The sequence below is a fragment of the Lampetra fluviatilis genome, chromosome 5, assembly GCF_964198595.1.
Source record: "Lampetra fluviatilis chromosome 5, kcLamFluv1.1, whole genome shotgun sequence".
In the NCBI taxonomy this organism is placed as follows: Eukaryota; Metazoa; Chordata; class Hyperoartia; order Petromyzontiformes; family Petromyzontidae; genus Lampetra; species Lampetra fluviatilis.
The window spans coordinates 2,233,519-2,255,558 of record NC_136279.1 but is presented as its reverse complement, the minus strand read 5'-3'; the positions used below and the strand labels follow the sequence as shown (position 1 = coordinate 2,255,558).

At 45.3% G+C, this 22,040-nt stretch overlaps 1 protein-coding gene across 19 annotated transcripts in view; it reads right to left on the bottom strand.

The window, feature by feature from the left end:
* LOC144932389 (myelin transcription factor 1-like protein) overlaps window positions 1-22,040 on the bottom strand; it is a 268,350-nt gene that overhangs the window by 97,732 nt on the left and 148,578 nt on the right. For all 19 annotated transcript variants that reach the window (XM_078856381.1, XM_078856370.1, XM_078856388.1 and 16 more), the window contains 2 exons: window positions 14,677-14,698; window positions 12,564-12,629 (listed from right to left, as the gene is read on the bottom strand). In XM_078856381.1, the coding sequence (XP_078712507.1) occupies window positions 12,564-12,629; window positions 14,677-14,698 (88 nt within the window). The remainder of the gene's footprint in view (window positions 1-12,563; window positions 12,630-14,676; window positions 14,699-22,040) is intronic.

The window sequence follows — 22,040 nt, the reverse complement described above, 5'->3', positions numbered from 1 at the left end:
GCCCTTCCACAGGATTCACTTGCCCTTGCGAGAGGACATGTCCGGGTTCAGCGGAGACAACATTGCACCGTGACGTTCCTCGTGCCTCTTTTGAACACTTATTCTTCTCGAGGGGCAATTGCCGTGAAGGGACAACGTGCCTTGCCCCATGAAGGGACAAGTGCCCCCTTCAGAAAAAACCCCCCCTCCCAGCCTGTGTGAAAATGAGGGGTTTTTTGCCACGCGGAGGAAGATGTTTTGCTTGGTAGTGACGAGTGTCATCTGGGATAAAATTATGATAAAGCCAGGCGAGAAAAAGGTGAGGCGGTGTGTTTGTAACCAGTGCACACAACTACGCTCACTTAATTGAGCACAGACACACACGTGCCCATACTGAAGTTTTTGTAGAGTTAAGTAGAAGCTGGATACACGCGCGCCCCTTGGAAGCGAGGCTCAGCCTGCTGATATCTGGCGAATGATTGTATCAGAAGTTGTCCTTTTGCCCTCTCCCCACGAGTGTAACATGCACCTGTGTTGCTTGTATCAGAACTATGCTAATAGTAGGAGCGCTTATATCCAGCTTCCACTGTATGTTCTATGATAATGTAATGTCTTGTCCAGAGTCGACTGTGACTAGACTGACCGATTAAACGACCGACGCCCATTATAACCTTGCTGCCAATGGCCTTGCGTCCCACAACCTCTGTGCCTTTTGGGATTTTAGGAATCTCAAAATGAGCAGACGAGTACCAGTGGTGTGCATTCCACATTACTCCGCCAGGGACCAGGCTTTCATCCGTGCAACGCTGACTGTGGTACTTTACATTGTGCTGTGAACCCTCGCCCAGCTCAGAGGGATGATGTGCGGAGTCGAATATTGGCCTGAATTTGAACCCAATACCTCGTGATAAGTCGCCTGTCACTGGCATAGCTCACCCACGTTTATACATACAGCACCTACCCTAAGTATGTTATATATGTGCGTGCACATGTTTTTTAGTCGGCGCGTGTTTCATCCCTGCTTTTCAGCCTCATCGAAGCGGTATCAAACATAGAGGTCCAGATTCTAATGTCGATGGGGGGGGGGGGGGGAGGTTGGGTTTCGTGTTTGTCTGTTGAATTTGTAACAAAATGTTAAAATGTCTCGAGTCACCGACAATAGTGGAAAACCATCGAGGCACTTTTCTGTGGGTTCCAGTAATTTAGGCACGACGTGAATCTCGCCCGAAATGTGTACGTGCGTGTGTGTGTACGTGCATGTGTGTACGTGTGTGTGTGTACGTGTGTGTGTACGTGTGTGTGTACGTGTGTGTACGTGTGTGTGTGTGTACGTGCGTGTGTGTGCGTACGTGCGTGCGTGTGTGCGTACGTGCGTTTGCGCGTGTGTGTTTATGTGCGTTTGCGTGACAAATCAGGACTTTTTGGACACTTGAAGGGTGAGGATATTCTTCGTGACCTCTTTTGCCAATGCACAAATTAGTCCTCAGATGTGTCCATACTCCGTACATGAAGTTCCACTTGCATAGTGAGAAAAACATCTGAATACTAACAAGAAAACGCTCACGTCATTGTGAAAGCCAATCAACGGTTCATAGATGTATATTCATTTTAAATGCCTCATTATTATTCAGCATATATTAAATAGATATAAGTAAATGTGGCATTCGGGTGATATACTTGTTAGTTACTGGTTACTGTATAAATATGTCCAGTGTAGAGATTTCACCAATGCTTTATATGTGTACATGGCTTGCACGTTCATATCCGCTTGATATGAATACAGTATATAGTAAGCAAATTGTTCCTTTACGAAGCATATTTAAGCACTTGTTTTTACAACTTTGAAGCACAGCCACATTCTAAGATTACCGACACGTCCAAAACATGTCACGGGTTCATGACCTTCACGATCGGCTCAGTACTGCACGGGCGGAAATGTATTTTTTCGCAAATTTATCTTTATAAATTACCTCGATCGGTTACGTCTCAAATGGCTCATTAAAGGTTCACACAACACGGCAACACTGTCTGCCAGAGCCAAGGAATAACCAACCGTCGTCATGGATCCCCCGAGGTAGCGTCTCTCTCTCTCTCCCGTGATCTCTTTCACTCCCCCACTCCAAACCACACTTCCCGGGCAGCCATTTTAAAGGGATGGGATTTGCCAAGTGAATTATTGGGAATGCGTGGCCAAATGCGTCTTGAATCGCATTTGCATGTGCGAGAAGATGATTATATTGAAGATAAAACACAACGTATCCTACCCAATCGCATTACGTTTATAATTGTAATGAGTAAACATAATTCGTAGCATTGGGTTGATTTTGTTTAGAAGCACATTTTATAAAATTATGGGGTGTTTTTTTTCTATGTTGCAATACTTTTGGCATTTAAAGTGTATCGTTGGTAATGTTAGAGTCCAGATTAAATGAACCTTATGGCGTATCACGGGGTACCATAGTACCCCGGCTCTCACATAATGTCCGTGATGCAGTCATTTGTAGTCTGTTGATGGTCGGCGATGCGGCAATCGACTCATCTCGACGAGCTGTGCACGATGCACTATTCAAAGTTGAAATTTTTGATAACGGATTTTTTATGCTAATGATTGGCGTTTCGACATCGCGGAGTGTGGCACTGATTTCGGATTGATTGGTACCCCAGTCGCGGAGTGAAGTCCACCCCTGGAAACAAAAAAGTGTCCCAGAAATAACATATTTAATTGCCTCGGCCATTTTGTATTATTTGGTACCCCGGGATACCGCCGTAAGGATCAAATGAACCCATTACATAACCAGGTGGTGAAAAAATATATACATGGACAATAATTATTATAAATATGTAATTTACCTGCACATCATTTCACATGTAAGAGCTTTAATAGTATGTGTAAATAACACGCTGGTTTCAGCTAACTAGAGATCATCAGTTATTGATAGCCTTGGTCTGAGAAGAGCTCTTTGGGAAGGAAAGTGCGCATCTCTGCTGCGGGCTCTGATTAATGAATCTGTCTGCAACAGGAGACCCGGCAGTGGCTCGGGTTTTTCTGCCTCGTCGAAGCACGAGGGTGACGATGCATCCATTTCTTCCAAGTACAGTGAATTCTTACGCTTACAACAGCCGCATCCGGCGAAGAACACGTGATTCTGAATGCGTGCAAACGACGATCAGACAATGATAATGGGATAATCGGACTGAGCAAAAAAAAACGGGACAAAGAATACAAAAGACGCTGTACACGTGCCGCACAGGAGAATCGATGAGTGAATAATACTGTGACATTTGTGATCGTCGTGTAACACTATTTAAAGTGTACGATCATTTTACATCGTTTTCTCAGATATTTTATTTTGCCTATACAGTCAACGTCTGTGAAATTTGTGCACGTAGACGAACGATGGATGCGTTAAGCTTCCTTTTCGTACTCATGCAAAAGCGAGGCACGGTGGTATTTAATTTCCATGCGGTTCTGTTCTAGGGTTCGGCTTAGGCACGTAGTTGGTGGCGGGAAACCCCCTCATTCCGACTCACTCTCGTGGTCGGTTGGCATCTCCCTCCCCCTGCTGTGATGCATACGGATCAGAAACATGGACACGGAAAAATAAAACTATAGAAGCAAAACTCAAAAGTATGCCGAGAAACATGGAGAGGGGTGCACGCTGGGAATGGTAGCTCAAGGGGAACACATAGACCCGAGAACAAACGCAACTTGGAGGCATCAAACCGTGAAGGAAAGTAAGTGGGCTTGGGCAAGGGAAACGGTGCTGGTCGATGGACAAGGCTGGTGACGGAATGGCAGACAAAGGCGGGAACACAATTGTGTGACGGGACAAGCACCGTGGAGACGAGACGAGCCCAGGGGTCGGCAACCTACGGCCCCGGAGCCGAACGTGGCTCCTTCAGCTCTGCTTCGTCGTGACGCGTTATTCGTAAAGGACCAATGTCGTCTTGTACTCACCGCGTACATTAGCGGCTCTTGAAGCGTTGAGTTTCTGATCGAATTCGAAAAGAAATTGTCTCTTCTTATTATTTTGGTTGCCGACCCCTGGACGAGCTCATGAGCAGGAGCGAGACGTTCTTGGCATCGCAAGACCGTGATGGATGGTGTCGGCGTTGGGGAAGCCATCATCCATTATTGCTGCTGATGATGACAGATTAAGGATGATTAATTAGTTAAGTCTTGTCGAAAGTAACGTGCGGCTTTGTCCGAAGGGAATGCGCGCCACAACGGAAGGCTTCTTCAAAGTAACTTGGGAAGACAGTTGTACTCATACTGTAACATATTGACGATCATCGTGTTGCAGTGGGAAAGAAAAATAATGTTGGCTTCTAACCAGTGTGCCCGAGACACTCTTTGGCAATGCTGAAATATGTATGCACGTTGACCTTCATTTGCACTGTACATAGCCAACCGTGCTAATCACAAGTGCAGTTGAAGCACAACAAACTAAGCACAAAAAGCAGTTCTAAAGCAATGAGTTTTCAATCTAGATGACGTAAGTGAATGCGGTGGCCATCTTTGTTCGATGGATAGGCCAAAGCTGCAAAGAGGATGACCGGAGTTTGCATAACGGGATGATGGTCCTTGACAAGATCAGCAAGGTTTTTATTTAAAGCTTTCGTGACTGCAGGGATTCATATGCTTGGTTCTTTCGGTAAAGTCACGTAGAAGGGAAATAATAAAATAATAAAACATAATAAGATAAAATTCTCACTTTTATAGTAATAAGATAAAGGTGAGAATTTTATCTTATTATGTTTTATTTTTATTACTTTATTATTTCCCTTCTATGTGACTTTACCGAACGAACCAAGAATAAGATCAGCAAGGTTTTGTGGTTCGTTTGTGGTGATCGTCGTTGACTAGGAGGGGAGAGTTGCTGAAAGTTGGCATTGTGTAGTCCTCTAATATTTGACTGAGCGTGTTCCATCATGCCACATCCTTGAAAATATTTTAAAGAATGAAACCGAGGTCTAAATGTTCTATTCCCATTAAAACACCCCAAGTGTCATGCAGAATTTAAATTGACAAGTCTATCGGTATACACGGTGTTCAACTTGTCATTTTGGGAAAAGGCCACTTGTTAACGTGTCAGCCAGCCCATCATCCAGAAGGGGCCTGTCTGGCTCACGCGATACGCTCCCATGCATGCAGCTTATTACGCTGTGAAAAGTCCACACCAACTTAAAAAACAACAACACATAACCGGTCACAAGTTGTATGATATCAGCCTTTAGAGATTTACTAAATGGCAAAACAGTGGGAAACTGCAGCTCAAATAACTTGGATTTGACGCAACATTAAGCGAGCATACATCAGCGCTACGATGATGATGAAAATGCGCGCTTGACAGACTTAACTCGAGTATATTATCAGTGTTGTGTTTCGCAACCCCTTGTGTGAGAGCGACGACGATATTCGTGACAATGCCCTTGCACTCAAAACATCACGCGCTGAATTGGGCTAAGTTTCACCTCTGAGTATAAAAAAAAAATCGGTCTTACTCGTGCGACGGACATTAATGTCAGTGGCAGAGTGGGGTGGGGGGGGGTGCTGCCCCCTAATCTGTGGACCAGAGGGTCACTTGAAGGTGTCTCAAAAGTAACTCTGTGATATCCACTTCGGCAGGACGTTCTCGAACAAAAAAAAAACATTTCACTGCTCTGCAAAAGATGCGAATTCAACGTATGGCATGATACTGGTAACACAGCCGGGAATAAACTGGGGTAAGAAGAAAAAAACATTTCTTTAGTAAGAGGTAAAAATAATGAATCTCTTGAATCGAATTGAGAGCCACTGCAATTGTGGAGGAGAGAGAACCACTCTGCACGGCTGCCGGGTATAGGGGCATAACGAGGAAATGAGTCCCTACATGCGGAAACAGTTCCTCGTGTGGTTCCCTCCAGGTTTATAACGGGGGGGGGCAGGGATAGTGGGGGGGCTTAAGAGAAGGGAGGGGGGAGCTAAACCGGAGGAACAAGAGAGGAGGGGGGGGTGCAGGGATGAGCGCGATGGAGCTGTGAAAATTCTTCTCGGCGCTCACGATGTGTTTTTATTCGTTCCGTGGCCGCTGTGCTATGTATGTCTGCGTGTCGAACTTCTTTCGCACCGTACGTAGCCAACCGGTGCAAATCGGAGGTGCGAATGAATTCGCAGCGCCGTTGCTTCGAGAGCAAATGGTGGCATCATCAGCAGCAGCAGAGAGAGAGAGAGCTGGCACGAGCGTGCGCATGGCACAGTGCGCCACATGATGCCCTGCCCTGCCCGCCTGCGAGAGGCTCTTTTCGTTAGTGCAGCGGGGATTTGCGTGCGGCTGATCATAAACAGAGGGGCTGATCATAAACAGAGGGGCAGTCGTATACGTACGTGAAACAGGGGAGCGTAAAATAAAACGCAATTCATTTGGCGTTTACAAAGTCGCGAAAGCTAATGCCGTGCAACGTCGTTGGGTGTTGGTTAAACGTCACCGAATTAAGGACCCCGCAATTACTGGCTAAATAAAATTATTTTGGGGGGGGTCTAAATAAATAATGATTGCCATACGCTGTGATGCTGCCCACATTCTCCAAAGGGACCGCTGTGGAAACGTTCAATGGGAGGTTTCGCGTTCCTTGACCTTGAGCGGAGAGTCTCGGCGCGCTGAGCGGAGGCAGACTCCGCACCGCCGCCAGGGTGTACAGTGACACGTACTCTCGCCCACTCATGGAACAAAACACAATACGTGGCGACGTGGGGATGTTCCTGCAGAGGCGGCTAGACATTCAAGCGGTCGGTGGCATTAATGGGCAAGGCTAGCCGTTACTCGTTTCGGATTTAGTCCCGATAATTGAGATATCAAGCAATCCGGAACACACGTGCGTGATGATTATCACGGTGCATTGTCGACTGTCAAATCTCAAGGGCACCAAATAATGCAAAGGCCCTTAGCCAATTCCACATTTCGGTGGCAGGGTTTAGTTACTCCATATGACGCACGTTACAGGATAACAAAATCTGGCTTCTTGTGGCGTTGAATACAAAGTAGACTCTTATACAACACACACAATCTTTTAAATCCATGTAATGTTCCTCATTTTCAAATCATGCCTAAACAGAATCACCTTTGTCTTATTTGGTGCTTATGTAAGACACCGGGCGCTATTGTCCTGAACGAACTGTTGTACTGTGCGTACAACAGCAATTCTGGGATTTCTCGTAGCGTAGTGATTATGAGGATTTTCAGTGACCCTGATGAGTGTATCTCTAATTAGCAGTAAAAAAAACCCAGATACGATCCGTCCCGTTTGCTGTCTAATTGGCTGCAATACGGTGCAAGGATACGCCATAGGTCACCTCGGCTTTAATATAAATAAATAAATAAAGGTACCCAAAGCTATAATTGACAGCTCTGGGAGACAAATGTGGTGAGGCGTGTGATTGGTCAGTAAGAACGACACTAATCCACCCCGGCAAATTCCAAACCTCGTTTGCCCTTACGTAAGACATCGAAAAATGAATCCTGTTAACACCGCCTGCCTGCGCGCGTACGCGCGTGTACACGTACGCGCACAGACGAATGCGTTCACAGATGCAGCGCACCCACGTGTGCACACGCAGAGGGTTCGCCTTTTAACCCCGTTAGACTGCCGGGAATAGCGGCGTTCGAGAGCAACTGTAATGGCCAACGCGTTACACATGGGATCCGTGGCGAAGTCCTGCCATCGTATCCCTCGTGGTGATGGTAACAGACTGCACGAGGTGCTTATTTTAGCGCGCGGCTGGCTTAGGGAGAGGCAGACATCAATTGACGCGCGGTGTGCACGATGGGGGAAATCAACGGCAGCCACGGGAATGTAGCCGTGGCCTTCCGCGTCACCACGACCGCGGTCAAACGCGTCCACACGCAGGCGCGGCGGGAGTGGGTGGGGGGGCTTGACGGAGGAGGAGGAGGTGGGGGGGTTTCTTTTTTTGGAATTCGCTTTCTGCGCTGTCACCTCCGTGGGGGCCGCGTTGGCGCCCAGCTCACCGGGAGCGTCACCGTCACCACATCGGTGGCATTTTCGGAGATTTACCAAAACGGCCTCTGCTGCTGCTGCTGTGGCGGGGCCTGGCTTTTGAAAGGGGAGGCCGTTGATTGTGGAATGGTGTTGAAGCTCAAATTATAAATTTATAAAGCTGTACCTCCGACTTAATTATTCAACGAAATATCCGTCCTCCGGTAACTACTCTCACATCCTTGGTCTCCATGCAAAAGAGACGGTTTCTGGCCTGTTGGTAAATACACAAAGTTGCTGCAATGGTGTCCTATTGCTAATCTAAGTTCGCTATTTCTATTTGACTCGGTAAGACCCACTGAGCTATATAGCTCTGTTTCAGAAGCTACCTGACCATAAATGATAGCTCAATGAAGCCGCTTATCATCACGTGGAAATTGATAGCGGCCAAACACTCTAAACGCGCGATGTTGATTCTAAATGTGGTGAGAAAAACCGGAGGACCCGGAGAAAAGTCCACGCGACCACAGGGAGAACACGCAAACTCCAAATATACAGCAGCAGGCGTCAAGGTTGGGATCGATCCCATGACCTCCTGTATACCAGGCGAGGTAGTTAACATCTCACCGCTGTGGCGCTCCGAAATTGTACCCCAAAGTTGAACTATCATTTGCTTGCAACGATGTGCAACGTTGTACTCTACTACATTATGGGACTGTGTAAGTTCATCTTTGGCCATTTCTTTGCGTAGAGCAGCTGCTCTGGAATCGTAATGGTTATTTTGGCTAAATAAAGGATGTTGATTATTCCTGTCCAAAGAAATATAAAATACTATGAGGAATATTACAATAACATGTGTATACGTAATGTTATGTATAGAAAGCCCATGAAGATATAATTAATTGTTAAATAAGTATAATTACACAGAAGTTTAATTAACTACATATATCCTTGTCTGTTTACATACTAATCATCTTAAATTCGTTTTAATACTTCTTTAACTAATCTTCCTAAGAGCGATTTTCAAAAGCAATGTGTCCTAGCCAACGTTCATTGCATGTACGTTGAACTTCTTTCACACCGTACGTAGCCAACCGTCCTCTCAGGCACGTCATCTCCTCGTGCTCACGTCATCTCCTCGTGCCCACGCGCTCTCGCAGACTCACGGTCACACACATAATGTCACTTCGAACTCAACTCGAGGGTTTTTCGTAGCCAATGCAGCAAATGGCCCATATTTGTTTGCGGTATCGGCCATGTGTTGGTGGTGACTTCATGCCGACATCCTTGTCATGAACCCTCCACCACCCTACAAGATTGTCACGCTTACAGATATCTCACGTATTGGTGCCCAGTGTGTTGATGATGAGATTGTGACCGATAAAGCTTCTCCTCACTGGAGGCTTTCCGACTTTTCGTGACTGAACCGGATTCCAACGAACGGCGACGTTTCTCTCCAACGGCTTTGAGCTTGGTCGGTGCTCGAGAATCCTCCATAAACGTCACCGGCTGTCGCTACTTAGGGGGGGGGGGGTCACTCCCGCTCCTTTGTAATTCTGGCTTTGATGCTTTTAATACGTAAATTATCTCGAACAACTTCAATGAAATCCATTTCGACCGTGCTTCAATGGACTTCTACTTCAACGGGCTACTTTCAGATGACACACTGAGTTGTCTGACCACATGGGGACACGCACGCGCGGCACAATTAGAACATTTCTTGACACCCAGCGATTAACTTCGCCGTGGAAGTGAAAGGAAGTGGTGAACTCCCCTTCTTGGATGTGCCAATTGAGCACAAACCTCAGTGGAGAATGGCACACACGGTGCGCACAGGCAGAACACTCACGCTGATGTGGACCGACGAGAGAATTCGCACCACCATCCACAACGGACGGACTAACCTCAAGAAGACGCTTCTGCACCGAGCAAGAACAGCCTCCGATGCGGAGCGCTTCGGAGGCAGACATGCAATGCGTCCAGCAAGCATTGCAATATATATGAAGGATTTAGCCCGCGACAGATCACGAAGGCCTCTAAAACAAAACAATGCATTAATGATAACTTTTAATCACTTACGGTTAAATATATAAATCTTGAAAGACAACGCTAATCGAAACGCTAGGATCGTACGTATGTTGAACTTCTTTCGCACCGTGCGTGGCCCATCCGTGCTAACCAAACACAACATCAAAGTGGGTTTTTGCACAACCAATAATGTGCAACAACTGTTAGAACACGTGACAAACTTCCAGTGACGGACTCAGAAGGCGTACACCGACTCACGACGCAGCGTGTGAGCTTCCCTCCCTATGGCGGGCAGACCGGCAGCGTGGCTCGGAGTGAGTGCGTGTGAAGGGGCAGCGGGGACGCAGCCAACACTGGCAGGGCGATGCTATCTGCCGTGGCAGAGCAACGTGTGTCATGGGGATGGACGCACACACGGGCGGACTTCACTCGAGTGGACACCCCATGCAGAGTCAGCGGGTGGTCAGAGACGCGATTGAGATCGAGAGAAATAACTTCAACAGAGCACAGCGTTACAAACTAAACGCTGCTTGGTAGCACATCAATAATAAGTGAATATAAAACTACACGAAAAACTGCGCTCAATTATAAACCAACAGAACCAATGCAACTAATATACATGTAACCTGACAAGTAAATTGTGAAAAACAACGTCTCTATAACCACACAAGAATAATGCCACGAGAGCTCAACAGGAATCCAGTTCAAATTAAGTCCTTTGAAATCAAATTGACCTCTTTGAAGAAAACATATTTGAATTAATTAACGAATGTTAAAGTAGCCCGTTGAAATAACAGTCCGTTGAAGACCATTTACAATGTTTTCTTTGAAGTTATTGGAGATAATTAACATTATTTATGAAATACAAAGAGCGACCAACGCTGTGGCGATTGGTCGACCGGACATGTGTGAAAAAGAGCTTCATAGCTCATAGAATTTCCTCCAGTATAAATGTCAGGGCCTGGATATTCGAGCACAGAGTGAGGTGAAGGGGCCACGCTCGATGTCCGAGCTGACCGCCTGATGAAGCTCGAAGCGAGGAGGAGCTTTATCAGTCACAATCTGATCATGAAAACGCTGGCCAAGTATGAATGACATCTTTGTAAACGTAACAACCTTGTTGGGCGTTAGAGGGTTCATGACGTTAATGTCAGTATAAATCCACCACCACCAACACGTGGCCAAACCAAAAAACAAACCTGGATGACGCTGCTATTCTGTGTGATTATTCAGATCGAGATATCTGCTTCCAAATTCCAGTTGCCCACGAACATTCTGCAATGTGCAAAAGAAGTCCTTGACCCTCTAAACAGCCGCCGCCCCTCAATAAGAGGCGGGCGGAATAACACGGCGAGTGTGTCTGGCGAAGTGTTTGGATTTCGTAGGGCTGATGGTAACATCCCACCTCATTGAATCAAGCTCCAGGTTCAACAGCAGGGTTTCCCTAACTTGATAGCATGCACAGTAATCATCAGGTCATGAGTGTACATTGCACGCAGGGAGTCAATATGGTTAACCAGTGGGAGGGCATCCTTTGCCTGAACCCACAATGGGACTCAGCAAGATTCTCAGCATGCCTCACAAAATTATGTTGAATAATCTTCCGCCAGCACCTTCCCCAGTATGACGAGAAGAGAGATTCCCCAATATGCGTTACAATCGGTGCAACCTTGGTTACTCTTATAATTTGAGACCATCAACGGAAATCTTAATAGCCCTCGCGTACTCAACACGTCCCGTTGTCCAAGGGAGTTGCGTTGACGTCATGCAGAGTGGCTCACGCATTGTTATTATCACTCCCCTCCATAAGCAGCTCGCCACAGAGGTCATCCACGCCTGTTAGTTTATCCGGTCACACTCCACGCGTCCTTGACAGAGGACACATTTGTCTGGAATGCACAGGGATTGTGCCTATGTCTTCTATCCAATGAGGCCCGGCAACCCTGGCAACGTCATCTCTCCCTTTGCCTAATGATGTGTGTGAGCCTCCGGCCCCCACTGGGACATCACAGAAACACTCGCGAAATTGCCAAATCTGACCCTGATTTTCAGAGATAACATTTGCCACCGGTCCTCTTTATTGTGGCAAAGGGGCAGTACCACAAGTTGCACTTTTATGCTTTTAAAAGTGCAACTTGTGGTCACGGGCTTCATCATCTATGCCATAGGAAAACTACTTCTGGCTTCTCATACTGATATTCAATTTAGCAAATCTGGAAAGATCATGGGCACAGTTTACTCCCAACTGGGATTGTAACTTACAAACTTATCATTGTGAATCGGATGATCTGCTACATTTCCCAACCAGTTAAGTGACCATCACAGCTTAGTTTTTCTGTACCAGACTAAAACACTCTTAACGCTTGCTAACCCAAATATTACCCTTAATTTATTTTTCATAATCAGTGGATAAGCAATATCAGATTCAACTTCATAACACATTATTTATATTTGTCTAACATTTTTTTTACAGTGGTTTAAATTCAAACTCTGTCGTACAGAGTTTTATTAATATACTGTACGTATATAGATATATATTTCAGTATCGGTTTGGTCATGGTAGCTTCAATTCAATGTCATACCTTCTGTGTCTGGAAAACAATTTTCCACCAAGGTGCCCTCCTGTATCACAGTTGTACGGTGGACAGCTGAGGAAACAGAAAGAAATTACAAGCATGTACAACGCATTCTGTGTCAGTACGTACGTATGTTGAACTTCGTGCGCACCATACGTAGCCAACAGCGCTAATCGAAGGTGCCAGTAACCATGAACCTTCAAAAGGTGTGGCAGATGGAACCGGTGAATGTGGCAAATTCACGAATGGATCTGTCACAGGACGGACTTTCAATAGCATTTTCTTTGTTGTTGGTAATGCAGTAATATATGGACGGAATTAAGTGGACACGTTCAAGATTCACCACACATAAACAACATTACTATTCGTATTAAAGTTTTTGGATGTAAATACACAGAGCATCTTGCCGGTATACGTTTATCATGAACTAAAATGTGTACATTTTAAAGCCAGCTGTAAGTGACCATTTGTATCCCATCATGTTGGAACTTACTCACGCAGCCTTATCACCATAACACACTCGGGGGGTTTTGTTTTTAAAAGCAAACAATTAAATATATTGTAAATGAGTAATAGGTCCAAAGATAGACATATATTGTATGTGCCTGAACTCAACATGTTAAAATGTGTTTTTATTTGGCACAACGTATGGTCAAAGCATATCCGACGCATTTTTTTTAATGCACAAGTATGTGCGTCCATTTTTTATTGAATTCTTCAACGTGTTTAGTAGCAGCCATCACAGACATCTATAAAATTATAGATCAACGTTGTAATTCGGTGAGATGTTTTGTTGTTGTAAGTATTGAGTTTCTAAATTGAGTATGAATTCAATAATTGACTCTCTTACTGAAAAAGCCTCAATAAATAAACAACTTGGAGGGCAGGCGATGAGTAGGCCACAGGGAGTTTGCTAACTCCACGTCCCTGCCGCTATTAGGTGCCATAATCTTGACTTAAAGTTTTCGTTACTGCAGGAATTCATATTCATTGGCTCTTTCGGTAAAGTCACGTAGATAGGTTCAAAGAAAATAAAAAAATAACGAAAAAACTACGACGTTTCGATCGCAACACAAGCGTTCGTCATCAGGAAGAAAAAAGCTGTCCCCCTCTTTTTTCTTCCTGATGACAAACGCTTGAGTTGCGATCGTAACGTCGTAGTTTTTTGTATTTTTTTGTTAATTTCTTTGAACATATATACGTTAGTTTACCGAAATACCCAAATAATATGTGCCATAATCAGTATGGAGATGCTTTATTATAACAATCCAACCATCACAGTTTCTGTAGAAATGTCACTCCCAGATTGGCCCGCTGCCAAGTATAAATCTAACGACAGCACCTCGTGTTGTATGCACAGTATACTCTACTGTATCCTATTGTGTATTACTCATACCCACCACATCCATACGTGAATTAATGCATTCTGTAGTGGATATAAAGGTTATAAAGTCTTCACTTCAGAGTGTGGTCTTAAAAACGAAAATGGAAGCAGAAGTGGAAAAGCTATACATTATATTGGCAATTCTGACGGACAACCCTGGATTGTTAGATATGTTTTTATCCTCAGCAAATTCTACACACATGAAAGTAATCGCCGGCTGGCAAGATGCAAGGTACACTTGAACGTTGCCTCTAATGACAAGGACAAACCGAGATAGCTAACATCACAAATCGTCTTCAAGAGGCAGGAGAATTTATAGTGCTTCTAAGCAATAAATGTAAATTCCTTGACAAGAAAAAATATTCAATTTATTTCCATTTACATAATGAACTACCACCTCTAATGGACGATGCACTCAAAATGGGGAACAAAGTAGCGAAAAAGATAACAAGTTATCTGAAACCGCAAAGAGGGACGTTAAGGAAAGAAAAGAGGGAGCTATTAAAAGGGAAGACAATGTCAAACGAAAGACAGAACACGCTGAACTCGGGAACAAAACACGAGGAAAAGATGGGAAGAGACAGAAGACGCGGCGTGAAAACGACTGAATATGTAAAAGGTATCGGAGGGTAAAGAGGAGAAAATAAACAATTCGGTGATGGGCGATTCGGTTCTAAGGTGGATGCGTAAGAAACACTGGGGATGTTTTTTTTAATGGACATTTATAATATTTACCTGAAGTAATCCGTAGGTTCAACTGGATAAAAAAGAGAGAAACAGATCAGCAGAAAAAGTCAGAAATGTCACTCGTATAAATATAAGAAGGACACACCCTATAGATCACGTTAATCTTTAGGTACAGGTCACATGATGGAAATTAGCGCATCTCTACATAACAATGTTACATCATATATATGACAAGTGCATGGCATATAAAGAAATCACTACCTCACTTGCTATTACATAAGCAATAGTATAACTTTCTGGGCTACGACCCTTCTTAAAAACAAACACGGCAGGCATAATACAATAATATTGTGGGTCTTATTCAAGGAAAGTTACAAATTTCAATGAAAATAAAAATGGTCACAGTGGTTTCCCTTTCTCTGTAATCTGAAGAGAGAAACTTCCAAATGTATCAGCTTCCACGTGATTCATTTATACTGAGGTAATAATGACAGGCGTCGTATAGTTTTATCAGTATATGTTTTATACACCACTGCCAAAGCAGTCCCTTACGTTTTAAAAATGTTATAAACAGCGTTATGCTTTACTTATTTAAAACGTGCCTTTAGGCAACTGATATTATGACTGCCATTGAAAGACAACAAGGATTCCCCATTTAAACCCTATACACCTGGGTGTTACGCGTTATTAGCATTAGCTCCCCAGCTATAATGTTGGCACTTATTTTAGACTCGATTAAAAATAACAATTTCTATAGCGGTGTAACATGGCAAGCCATCACAATGGCTGACCCAAGGGATTCCTAGGCCAGTTAAGAGTTTAGCAAGGAAGAAGTGAACCCCTACTTAGCCCAACGCATATGAAGCCCAATTCCATATGTAGTGACGCTTATGTTGCAGCAACAGAACAATTGCTCCTCAGAACATCGTTCTGTTGTCGACGCGGCACTGTGCGTCTTGCCAAGACCGTTGCTTTGTGTTGCTCTGTGTACTACCATGAGCCACTGCTCTGGGCGAGAACATCAAAAACGACTGTGATGAACATTTTTTTCTGCTCAACATCCCTTGCCCGAGCTAAATGTCGACCTTCCATTGAGGCGTTGCATCACCGGAAGTTACGTCACATTGGCCAGTCATCTATCGGTTCGCAGACACGCGACAGAATGCAGTGCTGGTGCGAGGGGAAAGCAGCCAGACATTCCTGGCTAGACACCCTTGTGCCGTCATTGTGCCCCAATTATAATGCGGCAGATGCTTCGTTAGCTGAAGACAATGTGCCTAGTTCGTTCACAGTCTGCACGAGAGTGGACGTGTGACACCGTGTGTATCAAAACGGACTGCTGTATTGTAATCATAACAATAATGCCCACCACTTTTAAGCGCTTTAATATTCGCTTACAGTGGTTATCACTTATTACTGGTGAACACTGCGTTTCAACAGTGTTCAAGGTGGTTTGGCAGCAGGAGGCACCCTCGGAGTGAAGTATGGAAGCCGTTGGTAGTGCGCAGTGTGCTCTGTAGCGAGATGAACATAAACGCGTTCATCTTTTATTGTTACAGACATTCTCAATGAATGTGTGGCATCTGGAATGGACCCTGCCCCATCAATCTGGGAATGCTACATCTGGGATGGACCCTGTCTCATAATTCTGGGAATGCTACATCTGGGATGGACCTGCTCCATCATTCTGGGAATGCTACATCTGGGATGGACCTGCCCCATCATTCTGGGAATGACACTTCTGGGATGGACCTGCCCCATCATTCTGGGAATGACACATCTGGGATGGACCTGCCCCATCATTCTGGGAATGACACATCTGGGATGGACCTGCCCCATCATTCTGGGAATGACACATCTGGGATGGACCTGCCCAATCATTCTGGGAATGACACATCTGGGATGGACCTGCCCCATCATTCTGGGAATGACACATCTGGGATGGACCTGCCCCATCATTCTGGGAATGCTACACCGGCGGCGTTAGTAGTTGGCTGGGAATGCCAAATGCGATGCTTGGAAGCAGAGCAACCACCCCTGCTACTCGACTCAATGGGAAGAGTAACAACAAACACCGTCCCTTGTTAACTGTGAGGAAGAAAATGAAGAGGCTAAGTAGATAACTGCGGGGCCAGCAGGGCTCCAAGTCCCCAGTCAAATTGGAAGCATTGTGGAGGAGTGAGTTTGTACGTGTGGAGTGGTGGTTCAATGGTTAGCGCTACGCTGCGTTACAAATCTGGCGACCCGGATTCGATTTCCGCTCACGGCCAACACCAGTGACGATTTTCTGAACCAGTCCTGGGCCTCCCCTAGGTCGTCTCAGCCTCAAATGAATACCTGGTGCGGTGTGGAAACATCGCCACTGGGGGAGACAAAGGCGGCCTGGCGTAGCGCTGGCCACCCGCACCCTCGTGTGCCGTGCTGGCCTTCCTAGGTGCTACTCGCTAACAGCACTTGCCCCAACAGTCTGCTAAGGCTATACGGGGGATCTTTGTGTTGTGTATGTATGTGATACAACTCAAACGACCTGCTTGAGCAATCTTATATCACGGGCCACTCACGTTGTGCACACATCAGCTAACCCTGGAGCCTCACAGCTAAGCGTACACACCTGCGTGATGAGGTGTCCTCAAGTTCTATCCCTGCAATGAGTGGTATGCTAATTACCTACAGAGCCGTTTGGATGGCCAGTGTTGTCTATTCGTTGTTTGTTTAGCAAGAGCAGCGGTGGAGCAGACTGGTAAGGCATGTGCAGTGGTGCCGGATACCGTGCTTGATAGCCACTTGCTGCTACCACGAGAAAAACAAGACTCTTCAAACGTTCTCACGGAAATTTACTTCAAATTAAACAAAAGCAGCTCATGAAAGGACACACAAAGTACTGTGGGGGAGGGAAAATTGTTGCCAGCTTCTATGTAATTCACACACACAGGGCACTTCATTTAGACTCCACTCTTAACACACTCTAGACCCTTAAAACGAAACCCCTCTGTGACCATGTCAATATTATTTAGAAACCCATACTGAAATGTTACTGTAAATTACTTTAACTCCAGTGGAATGCCTCCTATCTACGACCCTCATATCCACAACTCTTGTTATCTGCGGAGTGCAATGGATCCTGTTGGGCAAATAACTGCAAAGTGCTGGTATTTGCGCACCAGGAGTAATTCATCACGGGACTCCATTATTCATTTTAAAATAGAGGCCCAACTGGAAAAGACTTCCTCTACGTTCCGTTGATACCGCATCCCACGCCTGGCCATGAACGTGCAGCCGAAGGGAAATCACGGACAAAGCACGGCGGGAATGAAGAGCACGCCAATCCCCTTTCTCGCCATCGTTAAATGTAACACACAGGAGGGATGCGAGATGTTAACTACCTTGCCTGGTATACAGGAGGCAGTGGGTTCAATCCCGACCCTGACACCTACTGCACATTTGAAACATGCGTTGAGAGAGCATTTGGCTGCTGTATATTTCCACGTCATAAGCCACTTCGTTAAGTTATCATTTGTGATAACCAGGTCGCTTCTAAAGAAACAGCTACACGCCTCAGTGGGCCTTAGCTGGTAAGACAAATTATAATAATTTTTTGAGATTTCCACGATCGCAGAGGTTAAGGGTCGGGGTTTTATAAGGTTCATAGCGTGGAACGTGACGAGAGTGCTCGCTCGAGGAGGTCGCTGCAAGTCGCTGTATGGAGACGTAACAATTGCAAACACGATGGTAATTTCGTAAGAAAAAAAACGCCCAAGTCGACCAGAAGATTACAGTCTCGGTTTTCCCATTGGAAATCTATGGAAATCCACGATTGCTCGCCTCACTTGCCGATTGCAAATTAAAGAGTGCAAAAGCAGAAAAAAAGTAATAACGAGCAGATATTCCTTCTATGCTTTGATTGCAATAATGAGACGAGATCGATAAATGCCATTTCGTGCAGATACTGTGATTTGTATTCAGATACAGGCTACGGTTGAGATTTTCACTGTAAAAAACACCAATGCTTAGATATGCGAATGCAGTATTATACATATCTGCCTGTGTACAATATTTTTAATGACACACAGCAAACTTTTAGTTCATTTCAGCTAATGCCGCCCAGTTACGGTCGCAACAATCGTTTTCTGGCGGACTTGGCGAAATGCGATGCCCAATCACAATCGCGTCCAATCTGTGTTGCATGCACTTATTTAGCCGTCCGTACATTCGTCAGCGTGGGAGGATCTAGTTGTTTAAACCACCGCGCGTAGAGAGGGAACCGGCGTTCCTCTGCATTCCGTTTGCTGTCTCAGAGAAGAATTTCGGAGAGGAGTGGCCAGCCTCTTAGCCTCGGAGAACAACCCCCTCCCTCGTTGCCATTTCTGTAACGTGCCTGTTACATAACCAACTCCGAGATTATTCTCACCAACCTCGTCCGACGTAGTATATTTTACAAAGTGTAAAAGATATCTTACTATTATATAATCTTGGGTCTTTCGGTAAAGTCACGTAGATAGGTTCAAAGATTATTTTCTTTGAACCTATCTACGTGTCTTTACTGAAAGACCCAAGAGTATGAATTCCTGCAGTCACGAAAGCTTTACGTCAAGATGTATTACTGCAAGGCAGATAATTAAGAAGAAAAAAATGAAAGGAAGTCAACAAAAATACCCCGCACTTTTCCTCCCCCAAAAAGATTAATTTGTGAAATATTATTTTGTTGCAATTCCAGTTTTAAACCCAAGCATAACGTTATGTCTACCCCAAACCCTGACTCACGGTATCCATGATTAAAAATGTGGGGGCGAAAAAAAATGTATCCCATTATCCTTGACAAGCAATGTTATGGACCATGAAATCAGGCGTTCCCCGTGCATGCGTGTTGCACTCAAGCCTAACAAGCCAACACGTGTGCGGCATGCGTGCAGATGCAGCCAGCGCAGTGTCTGGCGCTCACTCTAGACAGCATGTTATGGTGACGCGGAGCAGCACTATAGAGTACCGTGCGGTACGACAACTGCACAGCAACAACGCTATGGCGAAGCACAGCAGCCCTGCACATCTGCAGGATGCAAGCGGCACGCACGGATCCCTCTGGACGTGCGTGCAATGAGCAAAGAGGCCGGCACGGTGCACGTGTATTTATAGCTGCATGTGCAGGGTTGTCCGCTGCAACATAGCACGGGCAGCTTGCAGTTGCGTTTCTGTAAAGGGTGCACGCTCAAAATCTGCAGTTGTGCACGAGCATTGGAAAGGAGGTTGCAATTTTCCACAGCACTGTGCATGCAGCATGCATGCAACAGCAGCAGCATCGCTTCCAGACGGCAGGGCACAGACACACACATCACACTTTGTATGCAGCTCCGTGAAAGTGCATGCGGCTTTATTCACAGTGGGCTCGATTTCACACAATCCATGCTTCTGCCATCGCCATTCCACACAAGCCTGTCTTGTCAATATCTAAGGGAAGCTTATTTCGGATGATATCTAAGAGGCAATCGTTATTATTGCATTGCAAATATCACAAATTTCACTCCACAATTGCAATACGTTTTGATAATTTGGCAAGTATTAGCTAAGGTTGCTGTGTTTTTGTCCGTTTTTCTGAATATTTTTTTCCCAACTAACCTCGTGTATACATACAGTGTATGTACGCACTAATATTTGTCTTCGTGAAATGTGTACACGTCAAAATCCCTCGATGTGCATGACATCGCACGAGCGTGGAAAAAACATGATACAATTATAATTTAAACCTGTCACACGCACAGTGTTCATTCACTCTCAGAGAGACAGAGCGTGAGTCAGAGGCGGAGAGAACCACAGACACAAGCAGGGAGGCAGCCACGCGGTGATCCGACATCAACAATTGCCCACGTTCTGCAGTCCTCTATATGTGACGGTTGATTATCGGCCAATTACTAACTGTTGACATGTGAGAGGAAACCGGAGCAACCCGGTAAAAAAGAAAACCCACGTATGCGAGGCGTAAACATTCTATCACCGTGCAGAAGGAACAGGTGGAGTCCACGTATTTGGTGGACCGCCTTCTCCTGGTAAGCCATTGGTGTGGCACATCGAAGGCCACAGGAAGGGAGCCTTAGCGACACCTGTGTGATCCATCAACCCCCACCTCCACAGTGCCGGATTATGGGCATGCGTAGCCGCCACCACCAGGCTAATTATTATTTGATGGGCACTTCTCTGACATAATCTGACCCATCACGATGAAATTTTCATTTCACAGACTGAATCTCTAATCGGCTATTTCCTAATGTTTTGTAATCTTCTAATGCAGGCGACTACAGCAGATGCTCCAGGTACGTTTTATTTAAACTTGTACAGTACAATCTATGGTCATCATTACAGTACGCAGTGTTGATGTTTTCGCAATGTTCCTCTGCATAAAAAAAATGTAAGCTCGGTAATTACGTATAGTACTCAACGTTAGTTCCCGTACTCCCATCTCTTGGAAGAGGAGAGATGGGGAAGATGGGATTACCCACAAATTTCCGCCGCCAGACGCGACCTGCCAATCGACGATACGATGGCACCGTCCCCATTGATACTGCTGGTCGGATAGAGGCGGTGGGGGAAGGGGGGCGGGGTTAAGATAGTGCCCCATTTTTTCAATTGCCGCACCGGGAGACAAAGATTAACACGGCAGTAAGTGGGGTTACGTTATTGTAAGTTAATGTCTGCATGCAATTGTTTTTTTTCTCTCCAATCACTGCGGTCATATAGTGTCGTTTTAAAACGAACGTGGTTGGGTGGTTGAGCAAGGCCAAGTGATGTCCCGGCATGTGTCTCATTTCCTTGTTGACCCCAGGATGTCACAGGAGGGTAATAGTTTCCCCTAAGTGAGCTCCCTGGCCTGCCTCAAAATCTCATCGTGCAACATTCCACCAGATGGGCCAATGTGGGGACAGACAGCTTGGGATCAATGCTCCTGGCTAGCTTGGTTCTAATACAGTTCCCAGTGATCATGAATATGAGGTTAAAGTTGGGTCGGCTGCACTGCCCAGATTCAGCACCTTGAACAATTTCATTGGCTCGAGAATTTTGCCATGGCCCAGTAAAATCTTGGTTCCATCAAGGTAATCCATCCAAGGTTGGACTGTCTTCCTGTGTCCATTCAACGAGTTGTACAATCCTCCAATCACTGTTTTCTGTTTCCATCATCTGAACCGAATCGCAGCCTTTGACACCATAGATCATTCAACCTTCTTCAGATTCCTTCAAGGGTATGTTATACTGTATTCGCAGGCTTTTGCTCATACGTTGCACACAAATGGTTTTTTTATCTTCCTTTCAGAAACCCCTTAGACACGGTGTTCCAAAATGCTCTGTCTGAAGTCCTGCCCTATTCTCAGTGTATTTTCTCCATTTGGCAAACTCATCTCCAGCATCGACATCTATCACAATGTACT